Below are 25249 nucleotides of genomic sequence, written 5' to 3' on the forward strand. Positions count from 1 at the left end.
CCCTCCTCCTCCCCCTCCTCCTCCTCCTCCTCCTCCTTCTTCTTCTGGAAAATCATGATGTATTTGTATGTTTTTCACTTCACTTATGTCATCTTTCTACTTCCCTAGCCCAGGCCGAATTAGTAACCAAATATTAATTATAATTTGCCTCTAGGCAGCATTTTCAAAATAAGTACAAAACAATACAAAGTGTTGGGAACAAAGTAAATTCGTGGAGAGCAACATATAATCTTTATATAATGTTATAATGTACTATAATTATTATTTTAAAAATATTCCTGTATGGCCAGTCTTCCTTTTTTATTTATGCTGCTCCACTAACAACTTAATTTTCTTCCTTGTATTAATTCTAATCATAGTTATTTTTATTTAAAAAATTTTAAATTATAGCTTTCTTGAGATTCAATTCACATACCATAAAGTTCACCCTTCTAAAGTATACAGTTTAGTGGTTTTTAGTATATTCAGAGTTGTGCAATCATCACCATTATCAAATTCTAGAACACTTTCATCACCCCAAAAGAAACTCCATACCCATCAGCTGTCACTCCTCATTCCCCTGTCTTCCTAACCTCTGGGTAACCACAAATCCACTTTCTCTCTCTATGGGTTTGTCTCTTCTGGACGTTTCATATAAATGGAATCCTATATGATATGTGGCCTTTGTGTCTGGTGTCTTTCGCTCAGCATGACTTGTGTTCAAGTTTCATCCACGTTGTAGAGTAGGTCTGTACTTTATTCCTTTTACTGCTGATCAATATTCCATTGTGTGGATAAACCACATTTTATCCATTTATTGGATGATGGACATTTGGCTTGTTTTCACCTTTTGGCTCTTATTATGAATAATGCTGCTAAGAACGGTGTGTACAATTTTTTTTAACACCTGTTTTCAATTCTCTGGGGTATATACTCAGTAAGAGAGTTGCTGTGTCCATGGTAACTCTGTGTTTAACTTTGGTAGGAATTGCTAACCTGCTTTCCTTAGTGGCTGCACCATTTTACATTCCCACCATCAGCATATGAAGCTTCCGATTTCTCCACATCCTCACCAATGCCTGTGCTTTTCTGTCTTTCTGATCCTCGCCATCCTAGTGGGTGTGAAGTGGTTATCTCTCGGTGGTTCTGAATTCCGGTTCCCTAATAACTAATGCTGTTGACATGATGACTTTGTATACTTTCCAATGATAGATTCTGAAAGGGAAAGCGAGCAGGATTACATCTGGTGCCTTAGGTCAGCCCTGATGTAGAATTGAGTAAATTCATCTGACAAATGTTTCATCTTTATCATTGTGGCGGTGATGTCATTACGAGAAAGTTCATGTGGTAAACTAGAAAGGATGTTTTCGTTATTCTGGCTTCATTCAAAATTTTATAAATTAAAATTGGCAAATAATGATTAATCATCTAGTGCCTGTGAATCAGGTTCTCTGGGAGATACAGAAGAGCCGTAGGTGGCCTGCTTCTGCCCCTGAAGGGCTTGGGATCAACCTGAACATACAGTAGATAGAAACAACTCACTCTCTTGTCAGAAAACCAAATTTTCCATCTTTATTTTTTTTTTAAGATTTTATTTATTTGTTTGAGAGAGAGAGAGAGCGCAAAAGCAGGGGGTGGGAAGGGCAGAGGGAGAGGGAGAAGCAGACTCCCTGAGGAGCGGGGAGCCCGATGTGGAGCTCGATCCCAGGACCTCCAGATTATGACCTGAGTCAAGGGCAGACACTTCACCGACTGAGCCACCCAGGTGCCCCCCAAATTTTTCCTCTTTAAAATAACACAAGACAGGGTAAAGATTGTTTTGCAATAACCCAGAGAGCTCTTCAGGCCTGAAGCCTCGGTGTCTCCTTGGACTTCTCTCATCTCATTGCCAGGACTCATTGCCCACTCACTCTTCCTCCACCACGCTTCCTTTTTTTTCTTAAGTTTTCATTTTAATCACCAGCTGCTCAACATGACAAGTTCACTCCTTAATCCCCATCACCTATTTTACCCACCCCACCCCCACCCACCTTCCCTCTGGTAACCATCTATTTGTTCTCTAGAGTTAAGAGCCTGTTTCTTGCTTTCTCTCTCTGTCTTTTCCACTTTTCTTGTTTGCTTTGTTCTTAAATTCCACATATGAGTGAAATCATATGGTATTTGTCTTTCTCTGACTGACTTATTTTGATTAGCATTACACTCTCTAGCTCCATCCATGCCATTGCAAATGGCAAGATTTCATTCTTTTTATGGCTGAGTAATATTCCGTTATATATCTGTCCACTTCTCTTTATCCATTTATGTATCGATGAACACTTGGGCTGCTTCCATATCTTAGCTGTTGTAAATGATGCTACTATAAACATAGGGGTGCATGTATCCCTTTGAATTAGTGTTCTTGTATTCCTTGGGTAGATACCCAGTAGTGCAATTGCAGGATTGTAGGGTAGTTCTATTTTTAACTTTCTGAGGACCCTCCATACTGTTTTCCACAGTGGCTGCACCATTTTGCATTCCTACCGACAGTGCACGAGGGCTCCTTTTTCTCCACATCCTGGCCTCATCGTGTGTTTCTTGTGTTTTTTATTTTAGCCATTCTGACAGGTGTAAGGTGGTATCTCATTGTAGTTTTGATTTGCATTTCCTTGATGATAAGTGATGATGAGGATCTTTTCATGGGTCTGTTGGCCATCTGGATGTTTTCTTTGGAGAAATATCTGTTCATGTCTTCTGCCCATTTTAATTAGATTATTTTGTTTTTTGGTGTTGAGTTATATAAGTCCTTTATATATTTTAGATACTAACCCTTTATCAGATATGTCATTTGCAAATAACCTTCTCCCATTCAGTAGGTTGCCTTTTAGTATTGTTGATTGTTTCCTTTGCTGTGCAGAAGTTTTTATTTTGATGTGGTCATAATAGTTTATTTTTCTTTTGTTTCCCTTGCCTCAGGGGACCTTTCTAAAAAAAGTTGCTAGGGCCGATGTCAGAGAAATTACTGCCATGTCCTTTTCTAGGATATTTATGCTTTCAGGTCTCACGTTTAGGTCCTTAATCCATTTAGCGCATACTTTTTGTGTATGGTATAAGAAAATGGTCCAGTTTCAGTCTTTTGCATGTTGCTGTCCAGTTTTCCCAACACCATTTGTTGAAGAGATTTTCTTTTTCCCATTGGATATTCTTCCCTGCTTTGTCAAAGATTAATTGACCATAAAATTGTGGGCTTATTTCTGGATTTTGTATTCTATTGTATTGATCTGTGTGTCTGTTTTTGTGCCAGTACCATACTGTTTTGATTACTACAACTCTGAAGTCCAGAATTGTGATGCTTCCAGCTTTGTTTTTCTTTTTCAAGATCGCTTTGGCTATTCATGGTATTTGTGGTTCCATACAAATTTTAGGATATTTTGCTCTAGTCCTGTGAAAAATGCTGTTGGTATTTTGATAGGGATTGCATTAAATGTGTATATTGCATTAAATGTGTAGATTGCTTTGGGTACTATAGACATTTTAACAATATTTGTTCTTCTAATCCATGAGCATGGAAGGTCTTTCCATTTCTTTGTGTCATCTTCAATTTCTTTCATCAACGTTTTATAGTTTCCAGAGTACAGGTCTTTCAGCTCTTTGGTTAGGTTTATTCCTGGGTACATTATATTTTTGTTGCAATTATAAATTAATTCCTTAATTTCTCTTTCTGTTGCTTCATTGTGGTGTATAGAAATGCAACAATTTCTGTATATTGATTTTGCATCCTGTGACTTTACTGAATTTGTGTATCAGTTCTACCAGTTTTTTGGTGGAGTCTTTTGGTTTTTCTATATAGAGTATTATGTCATCTGCAAATAGTGAAAATTTTAAGTTTTTCCTTACCAATTTGGATGCCTTTTGTTTCTTTTTCTTGTTTGATTGCTGTGGCTAGGACTTCTGGTACTATATCAAATAGAAGTTGTGAGAGTGGACATCCTTGTCTGGTTCCTGACCTTAGGGGGAAAACTCTTAAGTTTCCCCCATTGAGGATGATAATAGCTCTGGATTTTTCATATTTGGCCTTTATTATGTTGAGGTATGTTCCCTCTAAACCTACTTTGTTGAGGGTTTTTATCATGAATGAATGTTGTACTTTGTCAAGTGGTTTTTCTACATCTATTGAAATGATCATATGATTTTTATCCTTTTCTTGTTGATGTGATGTAGCACGTTGATGGATTTGCAAATATTGAACCGCCCTTGCATCCCAGGTGTAGATCCCTCTTGATCATGGTGACTGATTTTTTGAATGTGTTGTTGGATTTGGTTTGCTAATATTTTGTTGAGGAATTTTGCATCTATGTTCATCAGAGCTATTGACCTGTAGTTCTCTTGTTTTGTGTGGTGTCTTTATCTGGTTTTGGTATCAGGTTAATGCTGGCCTCATAGAATGAGTTTGGAAGTTTTCCCTCCTCTTCTATTTTTTGGAATAGTTTGAGAGAAGAAATGTTAACCCTTCTGTAAACGTTTGGTAGAATCACCTGTGAAGCCATCTGGTCCTGGACTTTTATGTGTTGGGGGTTTTTTGATTACTGATTTAATGTCCTTGCTGGTAATTGGTCCATTCAAATTTTCTATTTCTTTCTGATTCAGCTTTGGGAAGTTATATGTTTCCAGGAATTTGTCCATTTCTTCTAGGTTGTCCACTTTGTTGGCATATTATTTTTCATAATATTCTCTTATAATCCTTTGTATTTCTGTGGCATTGGTTGTTATTTCTCCTCCTTCATTTCTGACTATTTGAGTCCTCTCTCTCTCTCCTTTTTTTTATGAGTCTGGATAAAAGTTTATCAATTTTGTTGATCTTTTGAAAGAACCAGTTCCTGGTTTCATTGATCTGTTTTTTAGTTTCTGTTTCATTTATTTCTGTCTAGTCTTTATTATTTCCTTTCTTCTACTATTTTTATGTCTTGTTTGTTCTTCTTTCTCTAGCTCCTTTAGGCATAAGGCTAGGTTATTCATTGGAGATTTTTCTTGCTTCTTGAGGTGGGCCTGTATTGCTATAAACTTCCTTCTTCAAATAGCTTTTGCTGCATCCAAAGGTTTTGAACTGTTGTGTTTTCTTTTTGTGTGTATATGTGTTTTCGTTTTCATTTGTTTCCATGTACTTTCTAAATTTCTTCTTTTATTTCCTGGTTGACCCATTCATTGTTTAGTAGCATGTTATTTAACCTCCATGTATTTGTGGTCTTTCTAGATTTTTTGTGTGTGTGTGCATGGTTGACTTCTAGTTTCATAATGTTGTGGAAAAAAAATGCATGGTATGATTTCAATCTTTCTGAATTTGTTGAGGCTTGTTTTGTGGCCTAATATATGATCTATTCTGAGAATATTCCATGTGCACTTGAAAATAATGTGTATTCTGCTGTTTTAGGATGGGATGTTCTGAATACATCTGTTAAATCCATCTGGTGCAGTGTGTCATTCCAAGTCATTGTTTCCTTGTTGATTTTCTGTTTAGAGGATCTGTCCATTGATGTAAGTGGGGTGTTGAAGTCCTTTAATATTACTGAGTAGCTCCTTTATGTTTGTTATTAACAGTTTTATGTATTTAGGTGCTCCCATGTTGGGTGCATAAATATTTACAGTTGTTGTATCTTCTTGTTTTATTGTCCCTTTTATTATTTTGTAGTGTCCTTCTTTGTCTCTTGTCATAGTCTTTGTTTTAAAGTCTTTCTTGTCCAATTTAAGTTTTGTTACTCTGGCTTTCTTTTGACATCCATTTGCCTGATAAATGTTTCTTCATCCCCTCACTTTCAATCTGCAGATGTCTTTAGGGCTAAAATGAGTCTCTTGTAGGCAGCATATAGATAGGTCTTGTTTTTATCCATTCTGTCACCCTATGTCTTTTGATTGGTATGTTTGGTCCCTTTCCATTCAAAGTAATTATTGATAGATATGTATTTGTTGCCATTTTATTACTTGTTCTGTGGTTGTTTCTGAAGATTTTCTCTGATTCTTTTTTGTCTTTCTCTCTTTCATGGTTTGCTGGTTTTCTTTAGTGATATTTTTGGATTTCTTTCTCTTTATTCTTTGCATATTTATTAGTGGTTTTTGATTTGTGGTTACTATTAGGTTTGTGTATAACATCTTCTGCATATAGTAGTCTATATTTGATGGTCATTTAAGTTTGAACCTATTCTTTACTCCTCTCCCCGCCATGTTTTAGATACATGGCATCATATTTGACATCCTTTTATTTTGTGAGTTCCTTGGCTTATTTTTTTATAGAAATATTCATTTTTACTGCTTTTGTGTTTTCTACCTTCATACTGTCATTTTTGTCTTTCCAGTCAAAAATGTCCCTTTAGTACTTCTTGTAGGGCTAGTTTAGTGGTTATGAACTCCTTTAGTTTTTGTTTGTCTGGGAAACTCTTTATCTCTCCTTCTATTCTGAATGATAGTACTCGCTGGATAGGATATTCTTGGCTGCAGGCTTTTCCCACTCAGCACTTTGAATAATCATGCCACTCTTTTCTGGCTTGGAAAGTTTCTGTTGAAAAATCTGCTGATAGCCTTATCAGGTTTCCTTTGTATGTAACTGTCTTCTCTTGCTGCTTTTAATATTTTTTCTTTATCGCTAGATTTTGCCAATTTAATTATAATACATCTTGGTGTGGATCTGCTTTTGTTGGTTTTTGGCAGGGGGAGGGTTTCTGTGCCTCCTGGATCTGGATTTCTGTTTCCTTCCCCAGATTTGGGAAGTTTTCAGCTATTATTTATTTCTTCAAATAAATTCTCTGACCCCTTTTCTCTCTTTTCTTCTGGGACTCCTGTAATACAAATGTTATTACATTTGATGGAGTCGCTGAGTTCCCTAAGTTTATTCTCATTTTGTATAATTCTTTTTCCTCCTCTTTTGTTCAGCTTGATTACTTTCCATTACTCTGTCTTCTAGGTTTTTAATTCATCCCATTGCTTCTTCCAACGTGCTGCTCCTTCCATCAAGTGTGTTTCTCATTTCGTTTATCGAGCCCTTTATCTCTGCTCTGTTATTTCTTATCTCCACGTTAATGGTCTCACTGATGTCTTCCACTCTTTTATCAAGTCCGATGAGTATCCTTATGATCACTGCTTTAAGTACTCCATCAGGCATGTTACTTATATCTGTTTTGCTTAGATCTCTGGCTGTGGCCTTGTTCTTTTCTTTCATTAGGGACAAATTCATCTATCTTCTCATTTTTGTCTAAGTCTCTGTGCCTGTTTCTCTGTGTTAGGAAAGTCAACTATGTCTCCTGCTCTTGAGAGTAATGGCTTTGTGAAGAAGAGGTCCTGTATTACCCTGCAGTACAGAGTCCCCTATTCACCAGGGCCTGATGATTCTAGGAGTATCTTCAATGTGGGTTGCATGTGCTCTGCTGTTGTGTCCTGTCCACGTTATCCTTCAGGCCAGCCATCTGCAGAGGCTCTCTTTGCCTTTTGTGAGCAGTGTTTGGTCTCTGGCCTGAATGTGTGAGTTTTGACTAGGTGTGCTCTGGTCTGCTTGTGAAATGAGACCTGTCACCACCACGGCCAGAACTGAGGCCCTTCAAAACTCCCAGGTCAGAAGATGTGGTGCTGGCATGCCGGAGTCCAGCTCCAGCCGGGGTGGGTCTCTCGTAGGAAAGGACGCCGTCGGCGAATGAGGAGACACAGACACAGGATCAGGTTGCAAGCATCTCCTCCTGACAGTCTCGGAGAAACTTTATTTATATGTTAGGATATTTTTGTTTTCCCAAATCTTAGATCATTTTCTGGATTACAGCCATAGCCTTCTTTCATTTTTCCTTTGTAATGATTAACATGACCTTTATTGATTTCTGCTTATTGGCTTTCGCTAAAACTAAAAAACAGTACGCAAAGAGAAAGGTGCTAGGCAGAGCGTGACCGTCTTGTTATTTTGTTCTATAGAAACTAATTCTTCGTGGAATTAGTTTCATTATGATTGCTTAGATAGGCGTGACTAAGATGAGTAGTCACTTTATCATGAAACCCCAGAAATATTCCCACAATTATAAAGATTGCCATAAACAAAATGAAAGAGAATAGCAGGAGCCAGCTGTGGAGTCTCCTGTTTTCAGGATCGTCCCCCACACTTGGACTTTGTCAAACAGCATGAGTAGCTTGGCTTGCGCCACTGGCAGGTGTTTGGGCTGCTCTTCTAGTGGAGGGGGCCTGCCATGCTGGGACTGAAGCAATTGTAACTCGGAGGGGTGGTTCTTCCAGAATGGGGAATGGGGCTTGGTATAAGCAAGTTAGGTAGCCAGTGTCAGGACTGTGCTGCTTCCTGCAGGTGGCCCTGTGCTTATGCTGAGGGGTGGAGAAGGGAAATGATGCCTGCCAGTTCTTTTGTTCCTGGAACAGTCTCTGTGAATGCTGTCTCTCTGGGACACACTGAGATGAGTGAATAACCTCCTCATTGTGTGCTCCAGGTGCTCTTCAGATCACTGTTTCCATACTGTATGTCATGGCTGTTTGCCCAACCTTCTCTCCAAGGGCAGCCTCAGTGTCCTCCAGGCTCTCCCAGAGCCAAGCCCACTGACCTTTAAACTCTAGGCTTTAAGGCCTCCTGGTTGTCAAAAGTCACAAAATTTGGCCCCTCTCACTTTCTAAACCAATTGCTATGGGGATTCATTTTTCCCATGTACTCCCCTGTGTGCTAGTCTGTCTCTTGGCCTTCTCTGTGGACCGTGGCTCCCTCCCCACCACAGTAGCCATGATGTGTTTCTCTTTCAAGATGCATCTCTGCACTGCTTACCTTCTTCATTGTGGCCTCTTCTCCCCCTTTAGTTGTAGAGTTTGTTCTGCCTGTCTTCAGGTTGATTTCTGGAGTATTCAGAATATTTGATAGTTATCTAGTTGTATTCATGGGACAAGGGAAACCTAGGGTCCTCCTACTCCACCACCATCTGTCCATCCACTTCATCACACTTCTTAGATTTGCTTCATTCTCTCCATCTATAGGCTGGCCCTGTTGGCCCAGTACTCTTTGTTATTCTTTATTGGGCTTCCTTCTACCAGCTTCTACTTGCCCGGGGATATCACACATAGTCCCAGCTTCATTCATCATTGGAATGAAACTTTCCAGGGCCAGTGTTGGAGAGAAGCAAAGGAACAAACATCTTGGGTGGGAATTAGCTTCTACAGATGGCTTATAATTTGAAAAGCAGTCACAATTACTCTGGAAAATCCTGTGCATTATCTATAAAATACAATGGAGTTTGTAATTTGTTGACAAACATCTCTTAGTGGCCTTGATATTTATTTTGTAAATGCTGTAATGATACTGAGAGCAGAGAGATGCTTTCAGTAAGAAGCTCTGCCAACTGAGGGACAGTCCCAAGGCTCCCCCTCACACATGAACTGCAGAACCACCTGTATCCTGTCTCTATGCCTCTTACTCTGCTCTTAAGTCTGTGTTCTTCTCATGCCCCTGCTCTTTTGTTGTATTTAGTGCAGTCCATAATGTACACTCACAAGTGCTGGGGCTCCATGTGTACATAGTCAGTATTTAGCAAGCAACATTTTGACCATAGCACTTTGCAGGCTAGTAGCCTGAAATGTTTGTTATGGTAGTGCTTATGATCTAGCACCTGCATTCGTGATCGGCAAATGAATACCTGCCCTTCAAGACCCCTACTCCACAACCCCACCTAGTCACCCATATGTTATTACATTCCACTGGTGAAGTAAAAAAATTTTGTTTCTAGCCCTCCAATTTTAAAATCATCTTTTCAAATCTAAAAGTCTTGGCTCCCCTGGTTAAATCATGCACTCCTTTCCTTTAAAACACTGCTTTAAAATAACATTCTAGGAATAACTTTGTGTCATTCAATCATTCCAGTAATTCAAGCAGTATTTACATACTTCCTCATTTGTTATGCATGCCATATGTGTATGTATATTCCTGGAAGCATAGATGCATATTATATGCTTGTTTTCAGTGTTTCATAGCTTTTCTCTTTTTCTTGCCCGTCCCCCGCCCACCCCCCACACACTTTTGCTTGATCTGACTCTCCCATTAAATAATAAACTCCTTGCAGTAGAGACAGTGTCTTCTGCTTCATCTCACATTCTTCATGGTACCTTATTATTCATCTTTGTGTATCCGAGCAATATCTTAAGCTATAGGCATTCTCCATTTTTCTAACTGAGAAGTAAAAGCCAATGGTCTTTGTTTTTCAGGTTCCATTTCTACAGCGGATCAGATGATATCATGCATGTTTGGAAATGTTGAGCCAGCTGAACATCTTCAATAATTTGTAACATGATCCTGGGCCATGGTTCAGATAAACATCAGTCATTATGGAAAACCATTCCACTCATCCACGGCTCAAGACAGAAAATACAAGGAGAATAATTGAAAATTCACTTGAGCTGGACCAACTGTACAATTTACGAATATCCTTGGTTTTCAAATGGCTGTCTTTCACTTTTTCTCTAAACTTCTGCTCGGGATTTTTTAAATAGTTTTGTTAAATATCTCTGGAGCTAAGGCCCTAATTCTTTGGTGACATCTTGCTGTCATTTTTTTTTTTTTTTATGTCCATTTGGACAAACTACTCAAGAGAATGAACCATACCACCGTGTTGGTGGCTGCCAGCTATGGTTTTTATGTGACGAGGTGGAAGCTTTTGACAATGATGCTGAGTTGACGTATAATGCATCTAGTTTTATGTAGTTCCAAATGCTTCCAAATGGCAATCAGGTGGGACAAATTCTAATGGCCAATTTTTTGGAAAGATTTTATTTATTTATTTACAGAGAGAGACACAGCGAGAGAGGGAACACAAGCAGGGGGAGTGGGAGAGGGAGAAGCAGGCTTCCTGCTGAGCAGGGAGCCTGATGCAGGGCTCGATCCCGGGACCCTGAGATCATGACCTGAGCCGAAGGCAGACACGTAATGACTGAGCCACCCAGGTGCCCCTAATGGCCAATTTTTAAAAAAGAATACACTTTCTTACATCTGGAAGTTACTTTTACTTGGAGCCAAGATGGTGCTATTTTAGGAAAATTATGCCTGACTTTATCTGAGCTTAAGGAAAAAAAAAAAAAGAGAGAGCACTGAATCACTCAGTAGGATGTTTACTTTTGCCAGAAGACTTAACTGACATTCAAGAAGCGATCCCAGTTTGCAGGTAATAGGCATGATTTCTGTGGCCTGCTGCATGCACTGCAGTGCTCCAGCACTTCAAGAATTACACTCAACAGCGAGAATCCACCAAGAAATGCTATCTTTTTCCTTTTTCTTCTTTACTCTGGGATGCAAAAGTTATACAAATTATTCATTTTTGATCTGACTAAAAATAATAAGGAAAAGAAGCAAATGTGAACCAAGAATGAGGAAAAACAGGACCATGTTCCTAAAAGTTAAATTGACAAGGGAAGGAAAATAGTACCCAAGGAAGCAATGGCAAGATAGCCCCAAACTGGATGGTGTGAACCTGAAAACTGTCTGATTTGAACCAACCCAGAAGTAATTCCTCTTGGATCTAAGAATATTGACATTGGAATGACCTAAGGAAAATTATGTCTTAATAGTTGTTCTTGAAATGACAGTCCTGAGCCCTGAAGGGTGTTGGTAATTTACAACCTCTGTCCTGCTGACATCCATTGGCCCCATCAGAACACACCGAGGGCCACCACCTCAATGGCGAAGCTGGTGCCGGGGCATCTCACAGGCCCTGGGCTGCAGGCTTCCCACCAGAGAGGGTGGAAGGTTAGGAGGGAAGCAGTGAAGCACAGGGAAGTCATGTTGGTGTGGTTTGCCAACGTAGAATGTGGGAGAGGCAGGAAATCACCCTGCTTCCAGAACATGTGATCGTGGCAAGATCGAGGGGGTAGGGGGATGAAGGCCTGATGAATAAGGGAGCTTGCAGTTGGGGGGATTTTTGTCCCCACCCTGAGCAGCAGTCTCCCACCTTCCTGCTTTCCGAGAATGTGTGTTCTCAGGCCTGTGACCTGCTGGACCTGGGCCCTTCCTGCAGCCTTCTGAGAGCTGCCTGGGCTGGTGGGTGAGTGGGCACTGTGTGCAGAGGGGAGGTCAGAAGGCACTTTGTGCCAGAGAGTGGGTGTGCTGGGGGAGGTGGCTTTCTTCTGACCCCCAGGGGATGTTCTGAGTGCCCTTCCCTGAATGTAAAGGAGAGGAAGTCTGGGTTTCGTGTCTGGATTCTAATGCTCTTCCTTCTGAGAAGGCTGGGCGGCCCTGGCCTGGTGACTGACCTCTGTGGAAGAATGGTGGGGACTGAATACCATGCCCAGGGCACGGGTCCCAGCTGCTGAGAGGAAACCTTTCTCTCCTCTTTCTTCACTAGATGAATTCTCAGGACTGGAGACTGATACCGCAATACCCACGGAAGAGGCGTACGTTATCTATGACGAAGGTACCAGCTGATTTTACACAGTTTGGATTTGGACAGTTTCTCTCACTTTAATTACTAGGTGGATGATCTCAATTTTCCGAGTTTCCCTCAGAACTCTGGGCTGCATGGCAGTGCTCAAGGAAGGTGGTTGTACGCCAGCTTCCAAGTTAGTGCCCAGTACATATTTGATCCAAGGGAAAAGAGTGGGCTTCATATGTGAATACAGCCTCCAGACAAGCCTCTGTGCCCCCCATTCTCTCCCCGCCCCCCAGAACTCTGGAGCTGCTTGTCTGGGCCTCCACTTCCACTGCCATTTGTGAACAGGCTTGGTTCAACCCACAACTCCACTTCCTCTGTTGGCTCCTCTCATTGTTCTCTTTTCTCTCCTTTTCTAATTATGTAAGAAAATGCAGTGCTATGGGGGCTCCTGGATGACTCAGTCAGTTGAGCATCCAACTCTTCATTTGGGCTCAGGTCATGATCTCTGGGTTTTGAGATTGAGCCCCGCCTCAGGCTCTGCACTGGGCGTGGAGCCTGCTTGAGATTCTCTCTCTCTCCCTCTGCCCCTCCCCCTGCACCCCACCACCACCCTTACCTGCTGGTGCGCATGCCCATGTTCTCTCACTTTCTCTCTAAAAAAAAAAAAAAAAGAAAGAAAGAAAGAAATGCAGTGCTATGTAAGTGTTTTTATCACAGAATCTTTTCAAGCAGGAATAAGCTTATAAGATTAAGAATGCAATATGCTGGGGTGCCTGGGTGGCTCAGTCGTTAAGCGTCTGCCTTTGGCTCAGGTCATGGTCCCAAGGGTCTTGGGGTCGAGCCCTACATCGGGCTCCCTGATCGGCGGGAAGACTGCTTCTCCCTCTCCCACTCTCCCTGCTTGTGTTCCCTCTCTCACTGTTTCCCTCTGTCAAATAAATTTTAAAAATCTTAAAAAAAAAAAAAAGAATGCAATATGCCTTAGGTAGAATCTGGAGCCACCCTGTGATGGTTCTATGGGTTTTATAAATTGCCTCTGCAGTTTTCCTGGGGGCATCTTGTCCCCACCGCGGGGCTGGTCTTTGATACTCAGGATATTCTCCCTTTTGTGCTTCCTTTCTGCTGTTAACCTGCAGCTCCAGTGGCCTCAAAACACCGATGTGAGAATAATGTCACCTTTGATGCAGTTATAGTAAAGTTTGATACATTGGTTTCATCCCACAGTTTAAGAAAAACCTGACTTAAAAGAAAAACAACAGATGTCAGAAGAAAAAGAAAAGTTTCTTAGCACCTTTGAAAATATAAGCTCCTTTCTTATTTTCGTATTATCTTTGAGCGGTTGAAAGGGAGCAGAGTCTTCTTTTTTAAATGTTAAGGGTTAGTTTTTTTAATAGGATTCATCCCACCCCCTCCCCAGAAAAGAAGCCCATACACAGAAGGTAAATTTTTTTTAAAAATCAAGTTTATTTTCCGATGTGAATCTTTTATGGCTCTAAAGGAGAAAATTAGGCAGAGCCTGTCAGTAACAGGAACATGCAAAACTGGATGAATTCTAAGGTTCTGTCCAGCTCTGATTGTAAAATCTCATTTTTCTGCTCATAGGTGTTTCCTTTTCCTCTTCCTTTCTTTTTTCTGCAGCTGCTTTTCTGAGGGGACTGAGGTAGGAGGAATACTGTTTCATTGGGACCAAATTACATTCAAGCACAGCATTTATTTTGGCTGTGTGTGTGTGTGTGTGTGTGTGCTTTAATCTTGGGTTGAATGTTGGCCGTACATGGTGCCCCTTTTCTGGAAGGGCCCAGTGCAAAGCCTTCATATCATTTCAGATTATGAATTTGAGACCTCGAGGCCACCAGCTACCACCAGGCCTTCCACTACGGCTGTGGTGTCTGAGGTCATCCCGCCAGAAGGCTCCATTAGCTCCTTTCCTGAAGAAGAGTTGGATCTGGCTGGAAAGAAACGATTTGTTGGTAAATAGAACTTCCTTAATTGGAGAAACGTGGGTTTTTAACTTTTTTCTTTGAGGAAGAGCGTAACTAATTTCTTGGCCTGGCTGAGGCAGCGCATTTGGAGCAGAAGTTTTCCCGGAGCGAAGTTTCCATTTGGAGTGACTCTGAGTCAGTCCTGCTTGAAGGCACATTAGCTTGCTTTCTGCAGGAGTCAGCGGAGGGGGTTGTGCGGGAGACCGTTTGGTATCCAACCAAATAGAGCTCTGAGAGGCTGCCTCGTATAGACCAAGGGTAAGGAACACTTGTAAACGTCTTCAGGACCAGAGAACATGACTGTTTTTGTTTTAGCAACTTTTCCAAGATGGGGCTTCCACTGAGCCTCACCTATACATTGTTAAGTTCTTCCTCAAAGATGAGCAGTTTACCGAATTGAGCTGCTGGTGCTTCTTATGGTCCCACGGAACCAGAGCTGGGTTCTTCCATTGTTTCCTGTAATTTTCATTAGCCTCGGGGACTGGGGATCCTAGAATTTTACTTGACTCTTCTTTCTCAGTTATTAAACCATTTCAAGAGGAAATTCTATTTCGCTAAACTGTGCTTCACTCCCTTTGGGAGTCTTCTTTTCCCATGCCCTTAATGAACTTCACTAACGAGACCGTTAGATTAGTATTATGGAGTGGAAAAAAATATTACCAAGTGGAGACAGGCAAAAGCTTAAACTAATATAACACTTTTCTGTTTCCAAAACAAATGTTCTGCCATAAGCAGAGAACGGCGCTTGCCAGCCGAGATGTCGTATTGAGTGTCTAAATCTCATGTGCTTGAAGAACAAGAATATTAATTTGAGGTAGCATTCCTGAGGCAAGCGCTAATGCTGGCCCCTGGCATTAAGCAGGCTGGCTGAATTTGCTGAATGTTCTGGTTGTCCTCTGTGTGGCTCCCTGACAGGAATGAAAATGCTTTCATCACTATCGTTTGCTGTTCCACAGAACTCTTCTCAAGATTGAAAGGCTTACTATTGTCCGGCTATTTTCCTATGTCTGTAACTCTACAAAGCATAGTAGATTACTCTCCAGAACTTCCTGATTAGATCCATCGACAGGCTCTCAAGGCCTCGTTTTATACAAATTATTGGAAAATAGAGAGTCTAAAAATTGCTTTTAGTCCCACCAAGAATGAGAACCTGTACCAAAAGATGCAATGGAATATTTAGAAAGTAATAGAAATTGTTACTTGAAAGCACTTGAGAATCTTGCATGTATGAGGCCCCAGCTCCAATTCCTTGACATTTCTATTTTCTTACAGAGCATATATAATAAAGAGGTGTGGGCTGGAGGTAGAGTCTCCTGTTTGACCTGAGCTTCATGGGCCCTCTCAGCATCAGTAGGCTCAGCTGGAACATGGGATATCAGTCCATGTCCTGCTTTATTCCCAGGGCTTGTATCCACTGAGATAATGTGTATAGAAAACCTTGAACCTGTCTGTAAATGTGAGTAGCTGTATTGTACTTAGCAGTAATGTTGTAAAGGCTGTTCAGGCCTGGCCTTGTGTAAATATCCCTGATGGTTATGGGTATCTCTGAAGCTCTAGGGAAGGCCACCCAGGACTGAAGGCTAGAAGTTGTATATCCTGATCGGGGTATTTTTTTTTTTTTTCTGGTTCCAAGACAGTCTAAGGAGTGAACGGTGCCGAGAGAGCTCTAGTTAAGTGTCAGCTAGGCCCGATTCATACCTTTCCAAATGTCTGGGCATACAAATGGCAGAATGCCACAGACTTATACTACATTGAATTATAGTTTGGGGGTCTTTCAGAATTACTTTGAAGACATAGTCATTGATGTTGATGGGGCAACAGGATCTTTTGAAACTACTAGATTGGAAGATGTGTGGATCCATTAAGGAGAGCTAAGGATGTGTTTCTGGGTTTAGCATCGGGCTGATGGCACTGGAGCCTCTGTCTAGCAGGGAAGGACTGAATGGTAGGTCTGCTCCATGGAGTAAACATTATGTTTTTGCCTCTAGAGAAAGCTTTAACAATACAATTGGCTGGCTGTCTTCTTTTCCAGCTCCTTATGTGACATACCTAAGTAAAGACCCATCAGCCCCATGTTCTCTGACTGATGCTCTGGATCACTTTCAAGTGGATAGCCTGGATGAAATCATTCCAAACGACATGAGGAAGAGTGACCTGCCTCCTCAGCACCCCCCCCGCAACATCACTGTGGTCGCTATGGAAGGCTGCCACTCATTTGTCATTGTAGACTGGGACAAAGCCACCCCAGGAGATGTGGTAACAGGTGTGTCCAAGGCAGATGCTCAGAGTTCTCTTTGATCTGTGGGTGGAAAATATCGGTCCCAGGATGTCTCCAAAGCATCTCAGACTCAGCATATCCAAAATCAAACTCATGACTCTTCTGATTCCCAAACCTGCTCATCTGCATTTCCTATCTCAGAGAATGACCGCACTCCCCAACTCACTTCTGTAAGCATGGGATTGTCTTCAAATCTTCTTTAATTTCCCCCACCATATTCAATTCATCACTGAATCCTATCAATTTTACCTTCCAGGTTTCTCATGAACCCATCCATTTCTCTCCATTAACTACCAAGTTAACTTGGGCTGTTGCCACCTGTCATTTGGATATTACAGTAGCCGGCTGGCTGGGCCACCCGATCCACACCCCCCCATACCTGACCCATTTCACACTGCACCAGAGGGAGGCATTGAAGGCAGTCTGATTGTGCCACCCTGTAATGATTTTCCCTTTCTTTTAGAATGAAAAGCAAAAACCTGCATGACCTAAGGGCACTGAATATTTTCTCTGCTCCGTGCTTCTTTAGCTTCATCTCATGCTTTAACGTCTCTCTAAGACTCAGTTTTCTCATGTGTCAAAATGGGGATAGTGATGCTTACATACTAGGAGCAGGAGAATTAATCAAAATAAAACTTGGTTGAATGCGTTTGGAATGTTTGGCTCATGGGAAATACCTGACGGATGTTCTCTTCCTTTGTGTATAACATAGGAGACTGTAGAGGATACCCTGAGCCATGACTTCACTTGGCCTTCTGAGGCCTCCTTGAAGGCTGGGCAGGTGTCAGGGCCCACTGGGGTCCATTCATAGCAGAAAAGGCAGAAGGAGTTGCCTGACTACTGTCCCTAGACATCGAGGTCAAGGGCAGGCACAGATCTTCAACAACTAGCAATCAAAGGAGAGCCTTCACCAACTGGGTGAAGAGACCACTGCGAGTCTGGGGTCTTTCAGTCCCACACACGTGTGCGAGTGCATGCACGTGCACACACACACACACACACACACGCACAGCACTCACCATCAACAGTTTTGTTGTTTCATGTAAGGACAGTTGTATATATCTCTGCCAGGAAATTCTTAAATACTTGTGTGGAGGTCACTGCTTTTTCTTCTGTCGTCTTTTACTCTGTGCTGTCAAGGTTGGGCAAGGTGATTAGTTCTGAGGAAATGTGGGAGATAAAGAGAAGGAAGAGAGGTAGGGAACCAGTAGTTGTCAAGAAGTGTGTTTAATTTTGTTATCCACATCTGAATTCACAAGAAGGTACCAATGTTATACCCAGACACAACATGCAGCTTGGTCCCGTTCTTGAACTTTTCCCTCAGATGGCAATGCCTCTGGGCCATGGCCTCCTCCCCATCCTCCTCCATCGGGCATGCCTCTTGGGTGATGTGGTTCCTTGATGCTCAGTGGGTCCTTCTCTATCTCCTCTTGCAGGTTACCTGGTTTACAGTGCATCCTATGAAGACTTCATTAGGAACAAGTGGTCCACTCAAGCTTCCTCAATAACTCATTTGCCCATTGAGAACCTGAAGCCAAACACAAGGTATGATGTGTCAGTCATTAAAGAGAGAGAGAGAGAGAGAAACCTGTGTGTGTGGTCACAGATAGCCTCAGGTTGAAAGTGAAAAGATCAATGAAAAGGTTTTATGATTTCTTTTGTAGTCTCTGTTTACTTTTCATAGAATATCAATGAATACCCACCATATGTCATTATATTTCTCTTAGAGGAAATTACTGTTTCTATTATAGTTGTTAGTCTGTTGTGTTTATATTTTGTTACCAATTTTCCAGAGACTAAACGGTACCTGCCTCTGGGGAAAGAAAGGTTGTTCTGTTTGTTGAAAGGGACTTGGATCCATGTGCAGACATCCAGGTGGTGGCAATAGGCAGCACAACCTTCATATGTGACATTAATGGGGCAGCAGTTGCTAAACATATTAGTTAACTGGTGCTCACATTCTATGATGTGGAAGTTCAGACCATTTAGAAGGATGCATTTGACACATTGATAAGGTTACAAACATGTCTTGCTAAGCTGGGCGGTGCTTGGCTGGCCAGAGGCCTGTCTGGGAGCCAGAGTTTGTGATGCTTCGTGTGAAATCTACAAACCTTGTTCCCACAGTTACAAAGAGAGTGAGTGTGCATTTCCTCTTTCACGCTATCTGGTTTTGATAGTAATGATCATCAGGAGAGCTTTCCGGTGAAAATGGGCAAAGCACGTGAGGGTCAAGCATGGTGTGCGTGTAAACCAGCTCTCTGGGGGAAAAAAAAAGTCCCTGGTTTATGGTGCTTACCATTTTCTGTAGTGTGAGCATTCCCACCGTGGCCAATTCCAGCCTTCCAGGGGGCCTGCTGGACTCTTGAATAAATAATGATTGTCTCTTTCATGCCCGTGCAAATGAGTGCAGCACCCCAAGGTCACATCAAGCCCCATATTTATGGAGCAAAGAGCTCGAAATGGCGTGTCTGTGGCCTGACTCTCATTTCCTGTATAGTTGGAGGAACATGGAGAAGGTTGAAACAAAATACTCTCCTTAAACAGAAATGTGCCGAAAGGGCATAGAAACTAGTTAATAGCCCTGGGTACTTCTGAACTGGCTGAGAACTTTCCTCAGGGCATTGGAGGTTCCGTGTGGGCTCATCTGAGCTAAATGTCCACAAACCATTATCAATTTGAGGATTTGGCAAATAAAAAGCAAGGAGCGAAACAGGAAACTGAGAAAGCACTTTTCTTTATGTTTCCCTAATCGTGAGGAAAGATGGATTAATTAAAGCAAACAAAAACAACACATTTAAGACAGTGGAGTCGACACCCAGTTTTCTTCACCGTGTGCAGAGTGACGGTACTTCCCCAGCACAGCCTCAGCATCCCAAAGCTGAAAGAGGCACAGGAGAGGTTTTGCTGCATGGCTCCTTGTAGTGGAACTTGAATCCCCGTCTCCTGACCACCCCCCCTACCCTTCTGGCCAATGTCCTTTCTACAACTTTTGCTGCCAGGCCGATCTTGAGTTTTGAGTGTCAGGAGATGGTTATGTAAGATGAAGGTGTATTCATTCTTTCAGCAGGTATGAAGGAGTGCCCCCAATTCCTTCTATACGTACTTGGTGTTTGCTCTGCACCAGGCACCAGGTTATGCACTGAGGGTAGAACGGGGGTTTGGAGCAAGAGTGGGTCGATGTGGTCGGGGAGGTGGACTATAAAATACAGAGGAACTGTCCTCACAGAGCTCACAGTTTGGTAGAGACAGCTTGTTTAGCAAAAGCATAAATATAATCACCAATCCATACCCTGAGGGAGACCTTTTTCCTGAGCTTGTGGGGAGGTGTGGGGTAGTCAGGTGAGCTTCCCTGGGGAAATAGATAAGCAGCTGTGAACTTGAAGAAGGTGGGTGGGGTGAGGCCAAGTTGTTCTGGGCAGAAAGGATGTCTAACAGCATGGTGTGTTCTAGGAAGGAAAGGAGGCCAGGATGGCGGGAGCCTGGACAGGCTGGTCCCAGAGGGCCTTGGGAGTCCCTTGTGGCTTCTCTCCTACCCTCCACCTACATTTAGTGCCCTGATAGCCAGGCTGGAAACAGCAAGGTGCTACTCTAGCCTTTTCTCTGGGATGCCTGTCGATTATTCCTGCTTCTGATGGAGGGCGCTGACGGGGGCACAGAACACTTGGGGCTCCTCTACACAGATTTCCTCAAAACCCCTGTCAACAGCCTGGTGGAAGGGTGCTCATTGTTTCCCTGCTTTACACTGATACAGAGCATCTCCGGAGGGCCCACGTTAGTGGTCCAGGTCCTTCTCCCACAGAGGCTGTGTGTCCCTGTTGTTAGCACCGTCCTCGGGGCTTCTCAGGAACCTACCTCCAAGTGTCTGTGGGAGACACAAGAAGTCAGTCCCCTCAAGATGAACCAGAATGTCAGACACCAGCTTTGGTTCTTTATAACCCAATCTTGTGTTTGACTTAAATGGACATGGCCCACCTTGTTCACCCAACTCAGTCCCAGACCACTTTCTGGAATCTGCATATTTCATCCATACTTCAAAGCACAAAGATTGAGACTGTGGGGGGTTATTCAAAAGAAGGTGCAAGAGCTTATGTGAGAAGGAAAGGCATGGATTGCCCTTGTTACTTGGGTGAGGCAGATACTATTCAGAGTATGGCATCTGTATTTTAGTTTCTAGAAGAAGTTTAATGTGGTTTGGAAAATGGGAACCTTACTTTCCCCCATAATTTCGTGTTTTTCAGCTTCATGTATTTAAATTTGCTTTGACACAGTAGGTGAGGTTCAAATGGAATTATGTCTTTGGAATTGGGTCGTGTGGGCTTCGTTGGAGGACAGAGGAACTCCAACGGTCTCCCTCAGGGTATGGATTGGTGATTATATTTATGCTTTTGCTAAACAAGCTGTCTCTACCAAACTGTGAGCTCTGTGAGGACGGTTCCTCTGTATTTTATAGCCCACCTCCCTGACCACGTCCATCCACTCCTGCTCCGAACCCCCGTTCTACCCTCAGTGCATAACCTGGTGCCTGGTGCAGAGCAAACACCAAGTACGTATAGAAGGAATTGGGGGCACTCCTTCATACCTGCTGAAAGAATGAATACACCTTCATCTTACATAACCATCTCCTGACATTCAAAACTCAAGATCTCTGTGTGAACAGAGAAAGTAGATGAGGAGGAACACTTGGGTTTCAGTGGGGAGACAGAATTGATACAGCGAAGGAATCAGACCGGTCGGGCATCCTGTACCCTCTCCACAATTGTAGAGCCGTGATTCCCTCTGTGGACCTTGGGAACTGGTGTCAGGACCAGTTGAGCAATGGCTTAAGAAACGCTCAGCAGAAACGTCTCATGTAGCCTCTGAGGATGTATCATTCCTTAGGTTTTGATTTCCCTTTTTAAGGAAAAAAAAAAAAAGTATCTGTAAAGTTTGACCAGTATCATTGATGTATGCCAAGCCCACTGCCTGCAGAATTTTGCCTTAAATAACTCCATAACCACTGAATAAAAGTATGCATAATTGGGAAAACACGGACTGCTGAGCGAATTATTTGGAAACGCATATGTTCTTAATTGTGCATATCTTTTTTAAAAATGAAATTTAAAAAGGATTCTCTTCTAAATGAGATGTGAATGACTCTTGAAAGGCTGAAAAGAAGACTAAATTTACCAAATTTCTTTGCTCTCTGTTTAATCAAACCCAAAGTCAAATATTTCTGTGTAACTGTGAAGCCTGAGGCTCCCTTGGGTGATCTCAGGAGCTCCGGAGGCTTGGCCCCAGGACAGTGGTGTAACAGACATATGCCTTTGCCCTCCGAATAAATAATCCACCTTTTTGAAAATTTAGTGCATTTTAATTAGTGCATAGAACCTGTGTCCCAAGACGGACATAGGAAAAGACTTGTTAGGAACTCTCTGAAATGGCAGAGAGCCACCCCTGACAGGGGTTTCTTACCCTTTTCTTCACCTGTGAGTAGCTCAGGGCTTTGAGAGCACAGATAATGTCCGGTGTCCCAGAGGTAAAGGAAACACGAAGATTAACCGTGCATATAGTGGGTCACAGCTGCGGTGTTGGTCTCTAATATTACTTAACCACCCCTTTTGTCCTGTATCTCCTAAGAGCACAGAGCAAGATGTTTGGGGACTCCCCACCCACTCAGCCTCTCAGTCTCCCTCTAGACAAACAAGTACATTCTCTGTTCCAAGACAAGGATAAATCTGACAGCAAAACCTCTCCCGGTCTTTTCCGCTTCCCCTTCTTGGACTTGCTTCTCTTTCCTGGAGGCACAGAAGCTCGAAACTCAGTGACTTTTAAAGCTCCAGAGCCAACCATAGCACTTGTCATGCGCCCAAGACATCATTGTCATGTTCATTTCACTGAGGAGGCCAACCTCGGGACTGGCTCGCCTTCCTTCCGCCAACAATGAGTTGCATCATTACTGGGTCAAACAGCCTGCTTTTTCAGACGGAGTCCAGTGATAAGAATTAGGTTAAGTTTGAATTTTGCTCTGTAAGTGTTTTGCTGCTCCAGTTTCTCCCGCTTGAGCTGTGGAACTCTGGTGGGATGAGAGCAGGATGAGAGAGGCATCCATCCACATGGGGCCACGCAGCCGTGATGCCCTAAGGAACATACGCTCTCTACGTGACTTCTTTGCCCAATATGCTCCTTCTGATGCCATCAGCCATGTGAGTCAATGCTGTGAATTGTATTATTTTGAAAAGTTATTGGAAAATGCGGAAGTTCAGAAAAAAATATGAATAGCAGCGATGTATGCATTTGTTACAAAATAACACTCAAACCCTGCCACAGAGTAAGTGCTCAGTAGTTTGGGAATCTGTCTTATTATACAGAAATTAAACAAGCTTCTCTTTCAAAAAAATGTTTTCTTCCAATTTCAGGTATTATTTTAAAGTTCAAGCCAAAAATCCACATGGCTACGGACCCATCAGCCCTTCGGTCTCATTTGTTACAGAATCAGGTATCTGCGACTTCACATTCTCATTTTTTGCCTTTTCTCAAAGACAAATAATTTGGAATCATGACTACAATAGAATAAAAACTGAAGAAGTAAAGTCCTTATTTTTCTATTTAGTGAGTTCATATTGGATATCACTTTATAAAATAAATATCATTTTCTTTGTGCTGTGTTAAAATCTGGATAATAAAATTTAAAAAGTAATCTTCATTGGAGCTGCCTGGGAAGTGGAAAGGTCACATTCCAATGAAAGGAAAAAATCTAGTTTTCAACCATGTGGGAAAGATAAGTTTGAATCTCTCTGTAAAAGATTTAGTTGCAGAGCTAATTTTTTTTATTAAAAACAGCTGAAGAGCATAAATGCCATGTGGCCTCAGAGGTATTCGCTTCTTCCAATTAGTCAGGTCTCCAAGGTGGTTCTTTCACTAGGAGACAAAGATGTCCTAATACGGAGAGTTTAATTGGAATATTACCCAATCTTACAAGCAGTGTTACTCGGAGGATGGCCCTGCTCTGGGGGATGCTGGTATACAGAGCTCTCTAGCCCTCTGTAAGATGCTCCTGTGGTCGTGGTCTGACCAGTGTGCCCAGAGCTGGCCATGGGGACAGTCCTGGGTGAACAGCCTTTCCACACAGGAAACCACACTGGGAGCTGGTCCCTATGCCTCTAAGCCAAGCCACCTTCAGAGGTCGGGCTGAACCAGCTGCGCACTAACCTTGCTCTACCTTCTGTTTGGTTAGATTATTTCCCACATATAGCTTGATCCCAGAATATTGATCATTGGAAGATATTTTTAAGTGTGATGCTTTGAAATCTACTGAATCACAATAAGTGGGAAAAAAAATAAAATCTTTTGTGAGAATATGCTTCATATTGGAAATGTTGGCAAAGGACCTCAAAAGTGTTTTCATTTAAAAAATGTGTTCCTCATTAGTAATTAAGAAAGTCAAAGAAAACCATTTTCAAGGGTTAATTTGCTAAAGTAGGGGACGTGTCTATGTTCATGGCTACATTTCCTAAAAAGAGAATGGACCTTTGGCGACTATCAGAATTAACATGATAAAAGTCTGTAGAAAAAAAAAATTCAAATCTAGAAAGCTTTAAGAAATTGGCCCCAAATCTGAGAATAGAAATATAAATGTAATTTCTGAGACCGCAGTATAAATTGAAAAATACGGCTCTCTGCTATCCCCCTCCCAAGAAGAGCCTCACCATGCTCCCACCTTATCCTTTTGTGGCCTCCAAAGGGTGAGTGACAGCATTCCAGGGCCCCCCCATGCAGACCTCTTTTACCATCAGCTCCCTGGAGATCCTCATGCATCTGACAATTGACAGTTGTCAAAAGTTGACAATTCGACAATTACTTGAAATTTGACAATTATTTGCTCTGGCCATCTTCACTTTATTCAGTCAGTTTGTTCAAGTTTCTCCTGCACTTTTCACAACCCTGCTGTTGAGCAACAGGAAAATTATCAGGTAATTGCCAAACATAAAAATACACGAAGTAAACGCATTATGTCAGCACGGGCTGCAGCAAGGGGTCAGCTTTCCATGTTGTTTGTGTTGCGCTGTTGTTCTATATGTCCCCCCCCTCCCCTCCCCTCCCCTCCAGCCTGGAGCATTTGAGATTGTTTCAGCGGACTATTGAAACTTAAGAGTAGGAGAGCAAAATGAGCGTTTACACTTACAGCTAACAGTAGGTCGCTCTTCTGTGGGAGTGAGTGAATGGTCTGTACAAAGGAGCAGCTCAAGGGAGATTTGGGGTGATGGAAATATTCTGTATCCTGATTGTAGTAGGGTTCCGTGAATCAGTGCATGTGTTGAAACTCACAGGATATTTACCATAAAAGAGTAGTTTTACTCCATGATAATTTTTCAAAAAAAAAAGAGAGAATTATTTTATAAAAATGAACTTTTTCTAAAACAGAATTCCTTAAAAGCTAGTTCCATATTTTCTTTTTTTTAAAAGATTTATTTATTTTTAAATTTTATTATGTTAGTCACCATACAGTTCATCATTGAGCTTTTGATGTGGTGATCCATGATCCATTGTTTTCGTATAACACCCAGTGCTCCATGCAGTACGTGCCCTCCTTTTTTTTTTTTCTTTAAGTGGAATGGGTTTTGGGTTTTTTTTTTTAATTTTATTATGTTATGTTAGTCACCATACAATACATCATTAGTTTT

At 42.0% G+C, this 25249-nt stretch overlaps 1 protein-coding gene across 1 annotated transcript in view; it reads left to right on the forward strand.

Moving 5' to 3' along the window:
• The window catches only part of FNDC1 (fibronectin type III domain containing 1), a 103131-nt gene that overhangs the window by 69330 nt on the left and 8552 nt on the right, over window positions 1-25249 (forward strand). Inside the window, exons 15-19 of the mRNA XM_081829254.1 lie at window positions 12303-12371; window positions 14156-14299; window positions 16344-16574; window positions 18026-18134; window positions 22985-23064. Of these exons, the coding sequence (XP_081685380.1) occupies window positions 12303-12371; window positions 14156-14299; window positions 16344-16574; window positions 18026-18134; window positions 22985-23064 (633 nt within the window). The remainder of the gene's footprint in view (window positions 1-12302; window positions 12372-14155; window positions 14300-16343; window positions 16575-18025; window positions 18135-22984; window positions 23065-25249) is intronic.

The sequence above is a fragment of the Leptonychotes weddellii genome, chromosome 8 (genome assembly GCF_054177405.1).
Source record: "Leptonychotes weddellii isolate Sample4059 chromosome 8, ASM5417740v2, whole genome shotgun sequence".
Classification (NCBI taxonomy): domain Eukaryota; kingdom Metazoa; phylum Chordata; class Mammalia; order Carnivora; family Phocidae; genus Leptonychotes; species Leptonychotes weddellii.